The 19,503-nt window shown below is 55.6% G+C and overlaps 7 protein-coding genes across 7 annotated transcripts; 4 read left to right on the top strand and 3 right to left on the bottom strand.

Annotated features, from left to right (window-relative positions):
• Positions 1-148: 148 nt before the first annotated feature.
• Positions 149-906, top strand: J3D65DRAFT_670727 (uncharacterized protein; the record flags this gene model as incomplete). The annotated part of the gene is made up of 2 exons (XM_066803322.1): positions 149-300; positions 363-906. 2 exons carry the CDS (start codon positions 149-151, stop codon positions 904-906), a joined length of 696 nt encoding a protein of 231 aa, XP_066651756.1.
• Positions 907-3,105: 2,199 nt separating this feature from the next.
• J3D65DRAFT_606055 (uncharacterized protein) lies at positions 3,106-3,895 on the bottom strand (the record flags this gene model as incomplete). The annotated part of the gene is made up of 2 exons (XM_066798415.1): positions 3,106-3,691; positions 3,744-3,895. The coding sequence occupies 2 exons, from the start codon at positions 3,893-3,895 to the stop codon at positions 3,106-3,108; spliced, it is 738 nt and encodes a 245-aa protein (XP_066651757.1).
• Positions 3,896-10,059: 6,164 nt separating this feature from the next.
• On the top strand, positions 10,060-11,740 carry J3D65DRAFT_91995 (uncharacterized protein). Its single transcript, XM_066804252.1, has 4 exons — positions 10,060-10,498; positions 10,544-10,841; positions 10,890-11,045; positions 11,094-11,740. The coding sequence occupies exons 1-4, from the start codon at positions 10,250-10,252 to the stop codon at positions 11,591-11,593; spliced, it is 1,203 nt and encodes a 400-aa protein (XP_066651758.1). The 5' UTR covers positions 10,060-10,249; the 3' UTR covers positions 11,594-11,740.
• A 1,049-nt stretch (positions 11,741-12,789) lies between these two features.
• On the top strand, positions 12,790-13,765 carry J3D65DRAFT_606057 (uncharacterized protein; the record flags this gene model as incomplete). The annotated part of the gene is made up of 2 exons (XM_066798416.1): positions 12,790-13,058; positions 13,126-13,765. The coding sequence occupies 2 exons, from the start codon at positions 12,790-12,792 to the stop codon at positions 13,763-13,765; spliced, it is 909 nt and encodes a 302-aa protein (XP_066651759.1).
• Positions 13,766-14,299: 534 nt separating this feature from the next.
• Positions 14,300-15,414, top strand: J3D65DRAFT_661351 (uncharacterized protein; the record flags this gene model as incomplete). Its single annotated transcript, XM_066802599.1, has 2 exons — positions 14,300-14,576; positions 14,648-15,414. The coding sequence occupies 2 exons, from the start codon at positions 14,300-14,302 to the stop codon at positions 15,412-15,414; spliced, it is 1,044 nt and encodes a 347-aa protein (XP_066651760.1).
• A 1,574-nt stretch (positions 15,415-16,988) lies between these two features.
• J3D65DRAFT_92521 (uncharacterized protein) lies at positions 16,989-17,956 on the bottom strand. Its single transcript, XM_066804255.1, has 2 exons — positions 17,752-17,956; positions 16,989-17,699 (listed from the first exon to the last, which is right to left on the bottom strand). Exon 2 carries the CDS (start codon positions 17,617-17,619, stop codon positions 17,104-17,106), a length of 516 nt encoding a protein of 171 aa, XP_066651761.1. The 5' UTR covers positions 17,620-17,699; positions 17,752-17,956; the 3' UTR covers positions 16,989-17,103.
• J3D65DRAFT_558896 (INSIG domain-containing protein) lies at positions 17,773-19,409 on the bottom strand (the record flags this gene model as incomplete). The annotated part of the gene is made up of 3 exons (XM_066797386.1): positions 17,773-18,234; positions 18,279-18,723; positions 18,937-19,409. The coding sequence occupies 3 exons, from the start codon at positions 19,407-19,409 to the stop codon at positions 17,773-17,775; spliced, it is 1,380 nt and encodes a 459-aa protein (XP_066651762.1).
• Positions 19,410-19,503: the final 94 nt, after the last annotated feature.

Below are 19,503 nucleotides of genomic sequence, written 5' to 3' on the forward strand. Positions count from 1 at the left end.
CTGCTGCTGCTGCTGGTCAACGCTTGCTGTCTTGCCCGCCATCGAACCTCTCCCCTCCTCCTCCTCTCTTCCTCTCCTCTTCTCCCTCACACCCTCACCACCCCCCTCCCTCCGCGCCCTCTCCTCGCGCAATTCTCTTTCGCCATAAATGGAAACACGACACGCTCCTCGCCCGGCTCCGGCCAAATCTTCAAGTGGTGCCGGCGGCCGCCCACCACGAAAGCCAGACAACAACGGCCGCAAAGGCCAAGGTCACTACACCGAAGATGGCCGAATTGGCAAACCTGTACGCCCGTACATGTAAGTCACCTCACAAAAGCTCGCCGAATTTCAATTCAATCGGTCTGACGTTGTCCCATTAGACCAAACGCGGGCAAATGCTTCCACTGCGGAGCGAAGAGGGACAAGGACCACAACTGCAACTGGCGCAACTGTCACGAAGCATGCCAGTTCTGTCACGCTCGGGACCACCAGGGGGTCGAGTGTGAGCGCTGCCCCAATCCTGGCGAGCACTACGGCACAATTCAGAGACTCGTTGAGGCTCAGAAGGAAGCCGGTGTGCTCAAGCAGAGCGCAAGCGCGCCACACCGTCCCACCAGCGGACAAGATCTCGGCAACGATAGCCAGATGACGCCCAGCGGGCAAGATGAGATCGCCGACCTGCGTCGGGTGGTCCAAGACCTTCAGCGGCGTTCCGATGCCCAGCAGGAGCGTTCCGACGCCCAGCAGGTCGAGATCCAGGCCCTCCGCGATCGGGTCCAGGAGCTCGAAGCAAGACCCAGGGCCGGCCCCGAGGACATCGAGTGGGACAGTGACGAGGTCGACGAGAACCTCAAGCGCTTGGGCAGTGAAAACCGCGCTGAGAAGATCGGTCTCCGGACCGAAGTGCTCAGTCTCCAATCTTGAAACTGGCAAGTAAACTCTTTTTCGATTGAGACGATGGTTCAGCTATTCGCTACCTACCAAGTGGCTTGTATGCCAAGATGGATCCTTTCTTTTGAAAGGCCCACGAATCGTTCATGGATGGACGAAAGATCTCTTTCCGACCCTTCGGACCCGAGAAGCGTACCACCAGATAGAATGCCAATGCGATCGTTGATGTCGAAGCTATTGTACCTGCCAGTGATACGCGTATGCGCTGAACAAGTGACCATGTCCCGTTCGTTGCAATCACTCACCTCCGTGACTGTGATGTATCCAGACCCTTCTGCCTCCACCGACAGTACCTCCCAATCTGAAGACCTGCTCCTCTTTCTTTGCGTTTCTGTGCTCACAACCCTCATTCCCAACCAGAACCCTCTCGTTGTCTTGTCCTCGCGTGGGAAATGAATCCTTTCGATGCCCGAAACCCCCACTTTCTCCGCGCGTAGTCAAACTGAAGCGCTCATGAACGGTCAGAGAGTGTGATTGCAGCAAGCCTTGAGATGGCACAGTCGCGGGCCTGCAAAACAATCGCACAAGTCTGACTGTGTAGCTAGAGGGCCACAACTCCACGCACAGCATCGACGAGCGAGAAAAAAAAAAAAAAAAAAAGGGACACAATCTCAATCCACACTCCCACCCTCCCCATTATTGCTCAGAATCCACCCTCCCATGAATTACATAAGCAAGGGGGCCCGTGAGTAACAAAATTTTTACTGTTCTCTCGCATTATAATCTGCCTCCTTATATTTTACAAAATCTTACACTAAGCCTAGGGAGGTTGAAAAATGGCGAGCGCGCGCTCAGGAGCCTAAATAACCAGGGGGTAAAGATATACTCTCTAAGGCACGGGGGTCATAAAGGGGTATTTCGGTGCCGGCGTAGTCCATTTCCAGAGCGCGGTGATAGAATCTTAGATAACCAGGGGGTAAATATGGCCGAAGACGTGCGCGCGTGAGTGAAAGTATATTGGTAGTGGTGGTGGTGTGGTTTTGGTAGTGATTACGAGAGAACTTAAAAATAATAAACGACTTGCCTAATCGAGACTAGATATAGGGAGGGTGTATTTAGTTTAAGAGGGTGGATGGTGAGCGGGGTGGTACAATGTTGTGTGGATTGAGAATATAACCCAAAAAAAAACGCATGATAAGCCCGACAGAGTGAGGACTGCGACGAAATGAGCTTTTCGGCATGAGTAGAGCCCTGTTGAAGAGCATCAGCCGCAGTGATGGCCCCAAAACGACGATACCACGCCGCCGATGACTTCCAAACCGCCCCACAAGCAAGCCCGCCAAAGTTTTGCTACATAGCCCAAAAAACGCGGTTCGTTCCTCCATAACCGCCAGTGAGTTGGGGCGCCGCGGCGCAGTATGACGCTGCTTCGGCTGCGAATGATTCTGCCAGGCGCCACCCGGTAAGCTGGCGGTTACTGTATGATGAGTTCGACCGACCCTCGGGTCGGACGGTAGACGTAGGGCGCGGGCTCCGGACCGTGGCTGAACTGTTTTGCCATTCTTTTTTGCTGTTTTTGCTGTTTTGGCGACAACCAAGAAGCGAGAAAGACTGGGGGAAGCAAGCACCGCCGTTTGTTTTGCCGATTCAGCCTTCCCTTGCTATCATAGAATGTAGCGGAAGGGTGCGCTCGTTTTCAAGTTCGGTTGGCCCTCGCCGGCGGTTTTGCTCGTGTTCCTGGCTGGGGCTTGGAAGCATTTATGTTTCGAACGAAGGATTCTTCAACGGCAGCGGGCTGGGTCTCTTTTCGTAGTAGAAGGCACTGGAAATCAAGAAGTGGTCGTCAGGTTTGGGAGACTTGGAGTGGCAGGTCACTGGTCTTGGTGCAAATTGCCGCAACGAAGTCATCACTGCAGGCATCAACTCCATGCGCATCATTGCTGCGGAATACCATCGATTTGACTTTCATGACTATGGACTCCAGCATTAAATGCACATCGGGGGTATGACCTTCGAAACAAGTACATACCAGGTTGATTCAACCTAAACTCGTGGATTATCCACACTCGGCGCACAGCCTGTCCAAGAATTAGCATCATGACATCTCAATCCCTGGCATGTTTTTGCTTCTCACCTACTCACTGAACATGGTGCGAATACCAATCATGTGGTAACAGAAACTCGAGCACGTGTCGCAATGGCTCTTTCTCGTGGCAGTCCGTGAGGGACTGCTCACACTCGGTCTGCGTCGTTCGGATCGTCGCCCTCGAACATTCGTCCTTCGACCACGTATCTGCAAAGCAGCAAGTATTCCGCAAATTCCTGCGCGAAGGCGTCCATGGTCCTTCGGTGGACATTTTCGTCGTGAAACTGGGGAATCTGTCGCAGATCCGCGACCAGGGCATCCATATCTACGGCGAGGTCCTCGAACTGCCCTTGGATATACCTCTGTTGTCTCTGTTGACGATTGCTGATCGCCTGGGCTTCATCGACTACCGCGACCAGATCATTGAAGACCTGATCCATTTGCGCCCAGGCATTTCGTTCGTGGAGTGCGTCCTGCATACGGTTGTCAATAAACTCGGCAAATGCCCGCTCAGCTTCGCGTGCATGCCGCTCGAGGTCATCGACCTCACTCTGGAGTCTACGCTCTGCGTTGCGTGCGCGGTCTCGGTCTTGCTGTAGGTCAGCAGCAGCTTGACGCACCAACATGGCGTTGGCCTGCTCCAACTCTCTTACTCGCTCGGATTGATCCTCGAGCACTCGCTGTGTAGCACTAGACCGCTTTCGCGATCTCCTTTGAGCTCCGGAGCTCAGTCTGAACATCAAACGTCAGTAACGAGCATAGAATCGTGGAAGGTCCATCATACCTTGACCGAAGAGTCTTCTTGCTCGGGCGCTCGACGTAATGTCCGAGTCCCTGTCTGTGGCTGTTTGGCTTTCGAGGCGGCCGGCCACCACCGCCGGAGGAGGACGGTGCTTGGAGGGGGAGGAGTTGTCGGCGCATTCTGATGCGAGCCATTTTTAATTTCTTTGCCAGAAATGGCGATTGAATGATGGGAGATGGGGGAGGCGAAGGTGTGTCTGGTGTTGTGGACGGAAGAAACGGGAGTGGGTGGAGAAGATGGACCCGCGACGGGCGGCAGCCGCAGGTGCTCTTTCCTGTCCAAAAAGTTCCCCAGGCATTCATCCCCACTACTCCGACACAGCCCCGGCAAAACTACTCTCGAGAATTGCCTGGTGCTCTTCTTTAACGTGTCTTTTACCCACGGCAACAAACCACTGGCAGGTCTTCGCGAGGTGGCTTTGAGAAACATGGGGATAGCAAAAACTTGGCCCTCGCTTCTAACAACGTATCCTCATCATCATAGCTGACGCTGTCGCCTTCAACACCAGCTCCACCAAGAGATCCACATGAGGATGTCCCCGAGGCTCACAAGGCCCGCGAGCTCGCACAAAGACATCTGCAAGTACAAGGGGTGGAGGGGTGGTTAGTTGCTGGATGCTTTTGGAGAAGACAAAAGATGAGATGGACTACGGAGATGCGGCAGGGCAGGGCTCGGTTCACTAGTCAGAAGCTGTCTTGAGACGTTGGCAGGGCAACGAACAGCTGGACCAACGGCCCGTTGGCCCGATGAACTCATGCGTAACCCTAATTCAACGTCGTACTGTTCTGCGCTCCATCTCTTGATCCATCATCTAAAAGCCCAGATTGACCCCCAAAATAATCCCCCCATCTACCTGTATTCAGACCCGGGGACTACCCGTGAAGACTTGCCTTGACCATTGTGTTCGAGCATAATCACCCGAGGGTAGTGAAGGAGCTGCTGGAAAGAGGGCGAGAACGCTGCGGAGCAGGGAGGGGCGGTCGACTTCGATGGGCTCCTTCACGCGGGGCGCGGAGCCTGGCACCAGCCTGATGGCGACATCGAGGTCTGATCGTAGCAAGCTCTGTTATGGTGTCACTCATTTCGGCTGGCCATTTGGGGGGATACCTTGGCCGACACTCTATGAGCCCTGGCGCTGTTGATTCCCGTCCCATTTTCATAGCCGGCTCCCAGGAGGCGGTGGTGTTGAATCGATCCGCATTGTCACAACGAGGGTCGAGGTCGAGGGTGAGTGACGAGAGTGGAGCGGTGAACTGGTGGGTTTGCGAGCTTCTCTTGAATCTTGGCCAGGAGGGAACGAGGAAGTTGAGCAACAAAACTTGAACGGTGAGGGTTGAGCGACGAACCGGTGGTGTTCCTGAGAGCTTCTCTGGCACTGATGCACAGCCAGGAGCAGAACTCATCGTTCAAGCCGGGGCTAGCTCAAGGGAAGAGGAGGCCCACTGGAATAGGATGGAATCTGGTGGTGGAGTCGAGGCAAGTGCGGAAGGTGCGCCTGCGTGCGACGTCTTGGACGCGTCCCCGCCCAGAACCTTTCAACTCCAAACAAACCATCGTGCAAACGTCAAGGTATTGCGAGCTCAAAGCCATCCAGAGCAATCCCGACTCTTCACTAACGTTTCTACGCGTAGATGGCTCAGCAACACGGCCCTCCGCATTCTCTTCCTCCTCATGCGGCTTCTGCTGCTGCAGCATCACCGCGTACGCGTCTCGCTCCCACCCTCAAGTCACGGCTATGCTAACCCTGAACCACAGAGCCAATCATGCCCACCCCGCCAGGTGACCAGGCCCAACGGGCCAGACAGACAGAACGCGTTGCCTTCTGGGCGACGCAGGGAGTCGAGCTGTTCGATGTCTCGAATGGACCGTTGTCAGACCCACAACAAGAACGGGTCAGTGTCTTCTGCCAGGCGGAGAACAAGCGAAGACTCCCATTCGATGAGAGGGAGAGCCTCTTTGCCGATACACAATTGCGAAGTTCCCACAACGCTTTGGAGCCAGACGGTCAGCATGGCCACTGGATATGTGGTGAGAGATGAAGAAGGCGGCGGTCCCACAGTGGTTGTAGAAAGAATGAGGCATCGTTTACTGCCAGAGTTGCGCCTAGGGAGCGTTCATCCACTGTTACAGCGACGCGATGGAAGCAGTCATTTGCATTGACAGTGACGCGTAGGGAGCAGTCGTACACCATCACACATGCGCTTGAAGAACTGTGTTTGTTGCTGCAGCCATGGAGACCCGGGAGTCCCATTTCTTGCGACACCCACTTGCTGTGACCTGTGGCCCTTTCGATCAACAACTGATCATACATGATTCGCGACATCGGGAACCGGGAGAGATGCCGCGGTGCAGCTCATCAAGCTACATCGATCAGGGTTTGGGAAGCCTCGACGCCGACCGACCATCCGCAGAATGGTAGTGATGGGACTGGCGCGTGCAAATGACGCGAGACGCCTTGCCAATCGGATTCGAAGACGACGGGCGACGATCTGAGATCATCATCCTCACTCGAATCCTCGAGATTCGGTAGAGCGTTTCTCGAAGCGGGAAGCTGGCGATACTCAGGGGTCATGAGGAAAACGTCTGCAGCATTTGTTGCATACTTCGTACCCTTTGCCCCTTTGACGCATCCAATGAACAGAATCTTGCTTGCTTGCGCCTCGCCTCCTGCACACGGCCATCAAAACTGCCAAACAACTCCATTCGCGGACATCACGAGCCACATGTCCGGCACTTGTTGCTTGGCGAGTCGAGACACTAGCCGCCGGCGGGACCTTTTTTCTGTGACTCGAAGGGGCTGGCTTACGATGATGAATCGATGATGATGGCGAGTGCCGCAGAAAAGACCAGCAAGCCTCCCCGAGACCCCGACTTTCCACGTGCAGTCGGTCCCGAACTTCGGCCTTTCCCGCCCGGATGATCTGTACCGATTTGGCCAATCTTCCGCTTGGCAGTTGTGTAGGCGCGACGGGGGGGATGTGTTGACTGTCGAGAGTTGGAGCAGCACGACAAGCTCCCATCTTTGCCGGAGACGAAGGACCCAATGTAGGTTCGCAGAGCCCCTGCTCGTCGAGAGCCTGCCTGCTCCGCGGCAAAAGAGTCATGATGAAGACAGAAAGAAAGACGGCGCGTCATTCTGGCGTCAACTTCTCAAGTATTTTGTGCTGACGTCCGTCAGACTTTTGCGGCATTCTGTGTGCTGATCAGCTCGCCAAAAAAAAAAAAAAAAAGATCGTCAGGTACAGCGGCTGACGGTCTCAGCCTGATGCAACATCCACCATCGAGAAACAGGGCTTTGCGAGGGAGTTGCCGTTTCGCCGTGCCAACAACCGAAGAGCCCAGACTATCGGCAAGCCGATCGGGACGAATGCCAACGCCTTGGCTCGCTTGTGTGGCATCCAATACCGCCCCTGAAGACGACAAGGAGAACGCGGTGGAGCGTTTGGTCAGCGAGATTCTGCCTTTTGGATGTCGAGTTGGAGGGGCGCGAGAAGACGTGGCACTGGCTGCGTTAAGCGATCGGGAGCGACAGGCAAGTGGAGACGGCATATGTAACGCTGCAGCTCAATTACGAAAGCAGTCTGAGGGTGGATCTTCTTTGTCGTAAGTGTTTCACATCTTTCTCCGCATCTTTTACTGCAACAGCGAGCGTTCAAGAACATGGCAGGGCCCAAGCCCAATCGCGATTTCGAACGACTGCTCCAGCCCGCGACGGTGGGTGGCAGCTCCCTTGGTGTAGTCCGGTGGCGAAGGACAAATCTCTGCCCACATAAAGTCCCTCAGACGGAGAAGCAACCCGAGAGTAGTGAGGGAGCCCTGTTGTGCATTCATCTGTCCAATGTCGGCTTCGCTTCTTGATTTCTCAGCCCGGGTCTTTTCTTCTGCCGCCTGTGTTTTGTGAAGACCCACCAGTAGACAATGGATTCGGAAGTGACGAGTTCGTGTGGTCAACGGCATGAGTAAAGACGATTCTGCGAAAGGTAGAAGCGCGATGACTTTTTGGAACAATTTTCTTCTCAAGGTGGTTTTAGGGGCGCGGGCGCGGTCGCGGTTGCGTGTCGCGCAGCTCGCGTCGTGTTGGCGTCGGGTGGTTGCAACGTCCTCGCCGCTGGTTGTCACTCACACGATACTCCCCTCGACAAGCTTTTGGATAAGCACCGATGCTGGTCTGGATGGCACCCCTTTCCTCAGCCTTCAAGGTCTCAATTCAGCGCTGATGAGGCCGCTTCACAAGGCCCACGCCTTCATTCTCCAGGAACGGCGCAGGATTCTTCGAGCGTTTTCGAGAGGTCCCCAGGCGCTAGAGGACAACACAAAGACAGTTTGAGCATGGCCACAGAGCTTCCAGACATGTTTCCCCTCGGCTAACCACATGCCAATCGCAGGTTCTTGTCTTTTTCCTGATATCAGATTGTGGTCGCTCAGAACCTTCGATAAGAGTGCGGCATTTTCCAACGTTCCAGCAAACCAGCATCTCCTCGGACGTTGTTCCGTTCTGCCGGGCCGTACCAGTCAGGGCAGCAAGCTTATCTGGACGTGGGCAACCTTCCGAACAAGCGGATGACGGCGGTGACATTGGATATCCGGCACTTTGGAAACGGTCCAGCAAGACGGCACGGGGCGGCTCGTTCAGGAAGGAGGTATGCAGGAGGATATTGGAGCGAAATGACGCACATGCAATGCAGGGCTTGGGTGGAAACAGAGACGAGCTGCGCGTAGTCAGCCTCGGCCTGGGCATCAGCGACAGCTTGCTTGCAAATCTGTATCAGGAGTCCAGGCGAGAGAAGGTTGGATGCCAAGAGAGAAGGCCGCGAGAGTTGCGGAGAAGGGTCCTGAATAAGGGGGGGTTGTCCATGGAGATTGATTGATGAAGCTAGGGCAGGGCAGGGCAGGCCGAATCATGTTCCTGGCGCCACGTGGCGAGCTTCGGCCTGGCCCGTCGTCTCCGCGCCAAACTTTCTGGAACATGGGAACACCAGGCACCGCGTCCTCTATTTCGACCTCAGCTCGCCGCAAACGCCCATCCACGCAGCCACAGCGAGCAGCAAATCCGCAGGCTTCTATTGAGATGACCCACGGAATCTCGGGCCGTTCCTCTTCGCAAGCCGTTCCGCCGCGAAGAGCCCGCGACCGCGTTGAGGGTGACCCCTGCGAGCCCCGGACGACGTCTGCTGCATTGGCGACCCCCGATCTTATGTAACTTGTGAGGACGTCCGACAGCGCAAGCCTGCTCCGACAATTGTGCAGAGCGACCCCTCCGCGTTGACCCCAAACGGCGCATGCGGCGCAGCAAAAAGCAATCATAACCCGCGGTGACGAGTCCGCAAGCCAGGGGAGGAGCGGGAACAAGACTGGACGATCACGCTGGATGAGGAACAGAGGCCAGAGGTGATTTTTGCCGCCGCTGGTTGGGCTGGGGCTGGGGTGCCTGAGGGACCACCCATATCCGACGCTGCTGCGTCATCCGATCACACCGCTCTCTTTAAGTCTCAAGTCTCAAGTCTGCTCCTATTTTTCTTTCCAAAGCCGCCTTGAGAACCACCCAGTAGGAAGCACCAAACATTGGCGTCAGCCTTGACATCGTGCCCGAGAACTTCTGCGCTCAAATTGTCCCCAGCCCGTACCCGAGTCATTCGAGTCTCGGCCTCTTGCGCTTGGACGCGCTGATCCGAGTCCCCTTCACACTCGAAATAGCTGTCCGACCGCACCTCCAACCAACCTCGCCTATATTACGAAATGTATTATGGACTTCGTCTCCCACCAAAAGTCTGTGGCAACAGATGTGAGCGAGGCTCCATTTTTTTTCAGCTTGCAGGAGCTTGACGTGTGCAGGAGACTTCGCTTGCACACCGTTTCGAAATCATGGACTGCTCGATGACTGCATCATCAAGAGCAGGAGCCGCGTCGCCCGGCATTCTTGACACATTCCCCGGTTCGAAATCTCCTGCCAGACTTGCAGGGCAAAGTCCAGGTGCCAGCGGGCTACAACTTCCGCTGGCCAGGATTTGCAGCCAACCAGCGCTGAGATACGTGGGCTGTGCGGGTCATTCGCCCGCTTTGGGTTGGCTCGCTATGCGACCAATCTCGCGCTTGGCTGATCTGCTTTGAACACTCCGTAGCTTGGGCCATCGTGGAAACGGCAAACCGATGCTCTGCTCCTTTGGGCGTTGCGGGCTCGTGGCCCGCGAGCTCTGTCCCACACGGCTCCATAGGTATCGTTGCCCGGCCGTGCCGCTCCGCCTGCAAAACTAGTGTCCTTGATTGTGCTTCTGTAAATCCTTTCCTTTGGGAAACTACTTGGATCTCCCGGCCCAGACACGACCCTCTTGCCCGAGAATAAGGAACCTTTACTATCCCATGTCCCGCCATCTTGTTTCCATCAGCCCTCTCGCATTGTTCGCCACCTCCAACCCGCATGCTTGGCACCGCCGCTGAATGACCCTTACCATCCCTCTCTCATCGCCCCTCGACCCGCGGTCTCCCCAGACATGGAGGATAGGAGCCAGCAGATCCTGGCTGTTGGAGTTCTCTTCCTCTGCCTATGCTGGATCTCAGTCAGCCTCCGCGTGTATACACGTGCGGTAATCGTCAACTCATTCGGCTCCGATGACTGGACCATGCTGGCCTCGCTGCTTTTTATCACTGGATACCTGGTCTGCCAGCTGGGGGGTGTCTATTACGGGTCCGGCCGAATGGATAATGATCTATCACCAGAGAACAAGAGGAAGGCTCTTCAGGTAAGTGCCCTCCTTGGTCTGCTCGACACATCTAACATATCGTAGTACTGGTTCTTTTGTGAGCTTTTCTATGCGGTGGGCTCCATGCTCTTGAAGATTGCCGTCGGAATCTTCTTGTTGCGCATAGCCGTCAAGAGAGTCCACATCCTCATCATCTACTTTGTCAACGCGGCCGCTGGCGTCTTTTCGATGGCCTACTTTCTCGCGTTCCTGCTGCAATGCAACCCCGTCCAAACATTCTGGACGATTGCGCCAAACAACGAACATTGCCTTGCGCCAACTACTGTGGTGGCCTTTACATATGCTGCTTCTGGACTTTCTTCCTGTGCAGACTGGGTCTATGGTGAGTGGGTTGAATGCTATTTCTGCGATACAAATTAACAGTTCTCAGGAATTTTGCCCGCTTTCATCGTTTGGGACCTACAAATGAACAATCGCACAAAGATTGTCGTGGTGGGCATTCTCAGTTTTGCGGCCATTGGCAGCACCGCAACGCTTGTTCGCATCCCCTACATTTGGTCAATGACGAGCGAGCGAGATTTTCTCTGTATGTCCGCACCAGCCAATCAGCGCATCACTTACTAACAGAGTCTAGACAACACCACTGACGTCGCCATTTGGTCATCGATTGAGCCCGGAGTCGGTATGACGGCCGCCTGCATAGCAACGCTGCGTCCGCTCTTACAACGCATTCTTCATCGCACCGGCCTCTCCTCGCATTCGCGCACCCACAGCAGCCACCCCTTTACGCCAAACTGGGGCTCGGCCAATCAAATGGGCTCCAAGAGCCACCACTCACGACCTAGCTACTTGCGAAATCCGGACGACATTCACGACCTGGAAACGCTGCGGCCGGACAATTCCACCACCACCACGACGTGCCACGGCGGTGCCCCTGGCGATAAGTCGTGGCTGGAAAACGTGTCTGAGCACGGCTCCGAAGAGCACATTATCGAGACGACAGCCGACAACGCCGCCCTCGGCCTCCACATTTCAAAGCGTGTGCACGTCACCTCGGTCCGCGAGTCGGCTCCTGTGCACCACGAGAGCTATGAGCCAAACTGGCCAATGAAGCCAGACGACAGCATGGTCTGAACAATGAAACAATGAAAAAAAGAGCAAAAGAAAGAAGAGTTTGGGGAGAAAAACATTGTCGGTTTAATCATTTTATTAATCACCTTCACCGACACGGAGTTTGAAAGAGGCATCATCACGGCGCAGCGGCGCGAGAGGAGAGCGAAGTCGAGATTCAGAAGATTCCACGCAGCACTTGCCCTCGACTCGACCGCCGTTTGTGCCAGTGGAGCGGGGCGGGCCCCCGTGGATTAAGGAGCATCCCGCACCAGCGAGCAACCGCCATCGCACCCGTGGGCTCGAGCCGATGCTCTGATGCTGATGTCTGCTTGCTTGGAGCAATCGGCGGAGAAAGGGAACCAAAAAGATACCCACCACCACATTCCTTTACTTTCTTTCCTTTGTCTTATCATCATCGATACCTCCGCCTTTCCAATTCTTACGACGATCTACGGCTTTCACGTGCGTACGCGCCGCGTATGTTTGGTACGACTACAAACAGACGGGCAGGGAGGAAGAGGAGGAATAAAAAGTAGAATATTTACACTAATAGCTGCCTCAAATACCCACACGCTTATATCATTCCATCAATACCGTTTCCAGAAGAATTACTCCCCGCAAAAGAAGACATACTGGGAGTAAAGCAGTGGATGTGACAGAGGGGAGACTCCCTGGGTCTAGCTGCGCCAACGAACGACTGCTCCCAAAACACAAATGTAGCGGTGAGTGATTGCTCCCGGAGCACAAGTATGGTAGCGGTTGACGACTTCTTGGGCACAGCTCTGGCAGTGAATGAATGCTCCCTGCACGTAGCCCGATTGCAAAGGAGCCAGAAACTGAGCATTGTCACTGCCAACGGTTCTAGTTCTCTAGCCGAAGATGTTTCGAACAGTGAGTTATGGATCGACGAACAAACTGGCAGAGTGACTTTCCTGACCGCACATTTCAGCAAGTCTCTTTGCAAGTCCGCGTTAAGTCTTGAGGTGCGCACAGAGAGCGTCAAAGCGATGCAGCGCTTTGCGAGAGGGACGAGGACGAGGTAGTCAACTCCGGGGCAAGATGCAATACTGCACCAGGATTCGCTGAAGGAGCATTCAGGACTCGGATCATTTTGTTGATCTTTGCGAGGTCGGCCAGATGTTGCACGACAGAGAGAGGATGAGGCTTGAGAGTTGGGGAGGGCGGTGGTGGCAGTCACCTCCGGCGCCTTCCTCCACATGCCGCCGCCGCCTCGTCGTCTCTGCGTCTTCCTCCTCCTCCACCCACCCACCATCTTCTCTCCCATCCACCCACACCCACCCACCCACATACACCCAACCCAGAATCGCAAAATGGCAACAATCGTGCCAATCCCTCAAACAATCGGCTTCACCGGCGGCGGAAGCGGCGGCGGCGGCGACCCACCACGTCGACCAAACAGAAAACGGCCGAGGGAGCACGAAATCGACAATGAGCTCTACGCCAAAAGGCTGAAGGAGATTTACACGTAAGCTACAGTCCTACCACACAGAATTCCCCCTTCGTCTTACAACCTTGTCTAATTCCATAAGCAGGAAGGAGTACATGAAGATCAAGTGCTGCTGCTGCATGAAGCAAAAGCACGGCACTTGGGAGACATGCGACAGAACCTGCTACTGGTGTGGTAGGAAACACGTCGGCGAGCGGTGCATCAGCAGAGGTCGAAACTTCTACAAGAAGCATGGTGGTCAATGGCAGAGCGACATTCGTTCCCGGCAAGCCGACTTCGAGGCCTACGACCACGCACCTGCCCCTCAGAACCAACGGTCTGCAGGAGGAGACGTCACTCGGTACGACATGGAGCGTCGCTCGAACGTTCCCCGTGATGACGCTCGCAGCTGGCTTCATGGAAGCCATGCTGGAAATGCTGACTTTGCTCATCAATACTCCCAGGACAGGTACGACAGGTACAACCGATCCCCTCCTCGGCCTGAAACCAACGAGCAAACGGCGCGCACCGAGACCGACGAACTCTGGAGGTCGATCCGCGATTTGCGCCAGGAGTGGCAGCAGCGATTTGAACAGCAGCAGCAGCAAATAGCGGGCCTGGAACAGAGTCTGAGTAATCTGCAGGCGGGGGTCCAACAGTACATCTATGTTCCGGATCAGCGGCAGCGACAACAACAGGGAGAGGAGGAGGAGGAGGAGGAGGAGCATTCCAACGCGGAGCCATGAGCAGGGCTACTGCAAAGTGTTTTCGGTGACCTGGTTTTGGGCAACTACCGTACCATCTTCTGGTGCGAAAGTGCCCAGCGTCTACGGACGGCCTCTGCGTCTTCGGACGGTCTCAGACTGCTTGGTGTTGTTACACAAGAACACCGACAGTCTCTGCGTCTTCGGACGGTCTCTGCGTCTACGGACGGTCTCTGCGTCTACGGACGGTCTCTCCTGGTCATTTCGTCTCTGTCTTCCATCTCGGACGGTGACCAGCGAAAGTGCGCCTTCAAGCGGATATCAACAGTAAGCAAAAGCCAATCCATAGAATGCCAATCAATTCAACTGTTGATGCAAGGTCTACGATTCCTTCAGTGCCATGTCTGTTGACCAAGTGATCCTGTCAGATTCGAATTCAAATCTATTTGAGTTCAGTACCAAAATGAAAAATACGTGAAAGCTGTTCCGCAACTGCAAACAACAAATGCATGAATAATTCTGAGAATTTTTCGAGCTGGTCCCGAGTTGGGCAAGTTTCCCCAGCAATCTCGGCGCATGAATTTCGACACTGACGCCGCTGCTGCTGCGTCGTTCCGTATCGTCTGTGCCTACCCGTCGAAATCTTTCCACGTATCTCCACCCAGCACCAACAACACACCCATGCACAAGCTATCATGCCCACCATTCCTCCCAGACCTCCCAGACCTCGAAGAGACGAGTCCCATGGGGGCAGCAGCCTACCGCATCAGCCCAACAACAACAAACGTGGCGGAGACCACGCTCTCGAAGATGAACGCGAACGCGAACGTCAACACAAAAGGCGCAAAGATTCGTAAGTCGCGGCGTCTGCCACGCTTCTTCTGGCTCAAAGCATTTTTTTGCGAAGACTCTTTAACTCATCAGTTAGCAGGGAGTTTATGAGGGGCAGATGTTGCTGCTGCATGCGAACAAAGCACAGCGATTGGAGCGACTGCCTACGTACCTGTCACTGGTGCGGTAGAAAACACCCGGGCCACTGGTGCCGTGAGAAAGGCTACAGGTTCTTCGAAGAATACGGTGGCGCAAGGTCTCGCGATCGAGAGACGGAAACACGGACTCGGGTCGACGAACGCAGGCCCTCGTTTGCTTCTCAGGACCGACGGTCTCCAGGGCCAGACCAGCGTCGTTCGAACGCTCCCCGACAAGACGAGCGCCCCGGTCGCCTGCCTCACGACCAGGCTGATCTCGCTCGTGAGCACTCGCAAGAAAGGTACAACCGATTGGCCGCTTGGATGGACAACAACGACATGCAGATCGGAGAACTCGAGCTGACCGTGACTGCCCAAGCCAAATCGATCCGCGACATCCGGCACGAGTTGGAGCAGCAGCGTCAGCAGCATACCAGGGAGATTGCAGAGTTGCAGAGGCAGAGGCAGGAAGAGATTCAGCAGCAACAGGCCCATGAGATCTCCCAGTTGCGGGAACGGCTGGAGCGGCTGGAGCAGCAGCAGCAAGAGCATGGTCAGGACATGGCCAATTTGCAAGAGGGAGTTCAGGATGCTCTGCCGTACGTCTTGATGCAGCAGCGGCAGCAGCAACAACAACAACAACAACAAATACAACAGCGAGAAGACAAAGACAAAGGAGAGGGATGTGAGCCGACACTGGGTTCTCCGATCTTGATCGAATAAGGACCCACGGATGGTCTCCTGTCATCGCTGCTCCCCCTTTCTCGGGGCAACTCAGCGTCTTTGACCGTCTCGGGCTACCACGTCTTTTTCATGCCAGCAAAGGTTGCGTACTTCCGGGCGAGAAGGAGGAACGTGCGTAAACGCCAGCCTTGGTGCTGGGGGGTAAGAGTAATATGGTCCATCCGCGATGGAAGTTACGTCTCCATACCAAGACCAATATCGAATTAGAAAGGCGGCACCCCCATGTCAGAACAAGAGGTGCGCCATATCAGAACAAGAGATGCGCCACGTCAGAACAAGAGGTGCGCCATGTCAGGGAAGCGGTCGCCTCCAAATTTTAGGTTGGTGGCGCCGTCAGGGTGCGTTCATACGTCCATATTCCGACCATGCAACACCATGGCTCTGTCATCTTGTCGTGGAATGCCAATTGACTCGTACCGAAAAGCATGAAATGCAGGGGTACTCCAGCACACTCGCAAGTCCGCTCTCGAACTACATAAGGCCGCTTCTTCTGTCAGCCGTATTTCGTTTTCTATCTCTCCGTTTCTTCATTTGCCTGCCTGTCTGAGCTCTCTATCGCCCTTCTCCTCTCCACCAAAACAAACTAACATTACATTTCCCCTCCCACACGCCTCGACACACCAAAATGTCGAACATTTCTCCACCCCGAGCACCCAGGAGCTTCTACGGGAAGCGCGGTCGGGAGGACTCGGGAGACGATAAACACTCACGCAAAAGAAATCGGACGTAAGTCGCAACGCCCTTCACATCATTACGCCCCACATTACGAATGCCGGTGCTCACAGCCAGCTCCAGCGCTAGCCAAGGGCGGGAGAGTAGAACATCAAGGCCTGAAACCTATTACGGCTGGAGGGACTCTTACCGTCCGCACGATGGTTCCTGCGACGACGCCCGCGGGGACGAAATCGCTGCTTTAAGACGGGAAAATGAACGACTACAGCAGGAGCTCAGCCAAGACGTTCGAAAAAACTATCAAACTTTGTGCCGCGAAGGCCTCTTTCTACATCTTCGTCTGTAAGCTGATTAGCTACGGCGCTTCCAACGTTTAACCGAATGGCGATTTCTTGGGCATGGGGCCGAAAAGGTGAGCACGTCATACCCAGCTCCGCTTCGCTCTGCAGCGGATGGACCAGGCACTCTCTCAAGTCGTCGATGAACGGGGACGCAGAGAGAGAGAGAGAGGAATTCAGTGCCACGGGTGTCGGCCTCGTCCAAGTAAACAGACCAGGCACTCTCTCAAGTCGTCGACGGACGGGGATGCTCTGAGAGAGAGAGAGAGGGACTTCGGTGCCATTCAGTGCGAATCTGCAGCACGAGAGGGCCGATCATGTTCCGAAAGACGAGAACCAGGCACGCAAGTCGAAAGGCAAAGACGTGGGCGGAGAGCAATGTTTAGCAGCAGGTTGGGAGACTGCGGTAGCAAGCAGTCTTTCTATTAGATCCCAGGAGTTTCAGGGGTAGGGGTGGTGCGGGACTGACCATAGGCATAGCGACATTTGAATCATCCCGCCCGGGATGCCAACTTAAGAGGGAGAGAAAGATAGGCAGGCGGGCTTCTTTGCAGCTATGGATTTCTCTCCTTCGATGTGTTGTGGTAGACAAGTCTTCTTCTTTGCATGCATGTGCACACTGGGACGACACGCACATCGTTCGACGGCTCCTTCAACGTCAGTCTTTCATAGCCAAAACTCCCTTTTGATTTTCATTCAAAAAAAGTATAGACTCGAAGACGACGGACCGACTCTCCCTCCAACAGCGAAAAGGCGCCGGGGGAAGCATCGACGACCAAAGAAGGTAGACCAAAATCAGGAACGCAAGAACGTAACAACGTAAGACCGGAACCGGAAATACGAGAATCGAAAGAGGCAACCGAGCGGGCTTCTTTGCTGCAACGTGAATTTCTCTTCTTTGCATGTGTTGGTAGACTAGTCTTCTTTGCATGTGGATCGATATGTGTCTTGAAAGTTGAATCAAATAAATGGATGATGATCGGTGGAAGAAAGGACAGGTGCGCGGACAGACTGACAGATGGATGGATGGATAGGTATATGCGCAGGGCGGTGCAGTGCAGCAGTAATGTCTGACAGGCGAATGGCGGACAAATCGACGACGCGACTTGGCAAGAGATTCACGCAAAGGACAGAAAAACCAAAGACGGGGGCGCCAGACTCCAAACGACGCCATCGAGGTCGCGCGGGAAGATTGAAAGGACGGTAGCGAAAAACATGTCAGAGAGCCTCCCACCACGTAACCGGCTGGTTGACCTGGCCAGCGTCAACACAATTTCAAAAACAGCTCGCACAACGCAGCGTATACCACTTTTCTCTTGTGCACCTACTACTTGCCGGAAACCACGGCAGTGCTGGGAGCAGTGGACGTCGACACGAATAGCCTCCTTCCGATGTTGCCGAAGCAGACACAGCTGCAAAACAGCACACTCCAGAACCACGTCGCGGTGCCGAGCTGCTCGTAGCTGGGGCCAGCCGCGAAGAGCAGCGCTTCTTTGCCAGCCCCGCCGTTGCCCATGCCCGTCGACTGCCGCCACCGCAACGCAGCAGGGCCAGTGGTGCTCGGCGCGTTGTTGGACGAGGCCGACACGTTGGCGCCGACTATGGGCGGGGCGGGAATGACGACGGGCGCCGCTTCGCCCAGCAGTAACAGGACGAAGGTGCCGGCAAGGCCGACGGCCGAGGAGAGGGTGAAGCCGGGTTTCGAGCGGTCGAGCAGGTACCAGAGGGCGGGGTTGACGAGGGCGAGGGTAAGCGAGACTTGGAGCGTTGATTGCCAGGGGAGTTTGCGCTGCAAAGTCAGTGTCGTCTCCCGTACAGATGTTGTGGACTTACAATGGCGAATGCTATCCCCACAAACGCGCCGATGCTCCTCACGGCTTCAATCCAATCACTCCCGGCAGCATCTCTACCAAAAGCCTCGCTCTTTCTCCTGCCAGCCGGAAGGCGACGGTCACCATCCCAGACCCAGTCAACCCAGGGCAATGCACTGCCGAGCGCAACGCCCGCGCATCCCCACAGCAGCAGATACGGCCAGTTGCGGCGGTCAATGCCCTCGGCCACACGAGCGCTATGAGCGGAAATGTGAATGTTTTCGTGGAGATGGGAGATGATGACGCCGTAGGCGACGCCAATGACGAAGAGGGCTGCGCCGCGGACGAAGAGCGGCAGGGCGCGTTTCTGGTGGAGATGGAGGTAATCCTGAGAGGCTCGGCGCTGGTGGTCGCGACTCGGCCGAGATTTGGAGTACGACGACGCGGACGACGTAGTACTGTTCCTCCTGGCGTCATCGGCTGGCGGCGCCACGGCTCCCCCTAGTGATGCTGCTGCTGCTCCGGCGCCACCAACAATTCCCCCGCGTGATGATGTTGCTCCACTCTCGGTCGTATCAACCCCGCCGGGCCCCGCATACCCCGACCCCAGCCCCGCGGCCTCTGCAGAAGCGCGCAGTTTGTCCATGTCCAGCGCGCGGCTGCAGTAGTACGGATTGGACGAGTAGGCGTCTGCGTAGAACGTCGACGAGGGCGTCTCGGCGCCGGTGCCCCAAGGCGTGGCGGGCTCGGATGAGTCGCGGTTGACGTCGCTGGAACTGCTTCCATTGAAGTAGGCCATGGTGGGTTGGTAGATGCCAAACAGAGTGCTGCTGGTCAGGTTTTGGGTCGACCGCGAGCGGGGGACGTCGGCGGAGGGTGAATCGGCATCGTCCGAACACGTCGCGTCGAGGGTGTTGTTGAGCCTGGAGCTGCTGCGTCGGAGGGGTTTCTGGGGTTGGGAGAGACGGGATTCGAGCTGGGCGGAGAGAGATTGACCCAAGTCGCTTGAGAGTCGGGGCGGCGTTGGGGGGTGTGACTGGGCGGCCGGCGACGAGCCCGAGGATGAGGAGGTGGATCGAAGGTTCAATTCGAACGGTCGTCGAGGGAGAGGACGGAGGATGGGAGGGGCGTCGGGGTTGTGGTCTGGCGACATTTTCTGGGTGCAACGTGGTTTTAGGGCGGGAGGTGTTTGCGGCTCTGCGAGAGGAGAAAGCTGTTTTCAGGAACGGGAACGGAACCGAAGAGGT

This window comes from Phyllosticta citribraziliensis (assembly GCF_038025025.1).
Source record: "Phyllosticta citribraziliensis strain CPC 17464 chromosome Unknown J3D65scaffold_11, whole genome shotgun sequence".
Lineage (NCBI taxonomy): Eukaryota > Fungi > Ascomycota > Dothideomycetes > Botryosphaeriales > Phyllostictaceae > Phyllosticta > Phyllosticta citribraziliensis.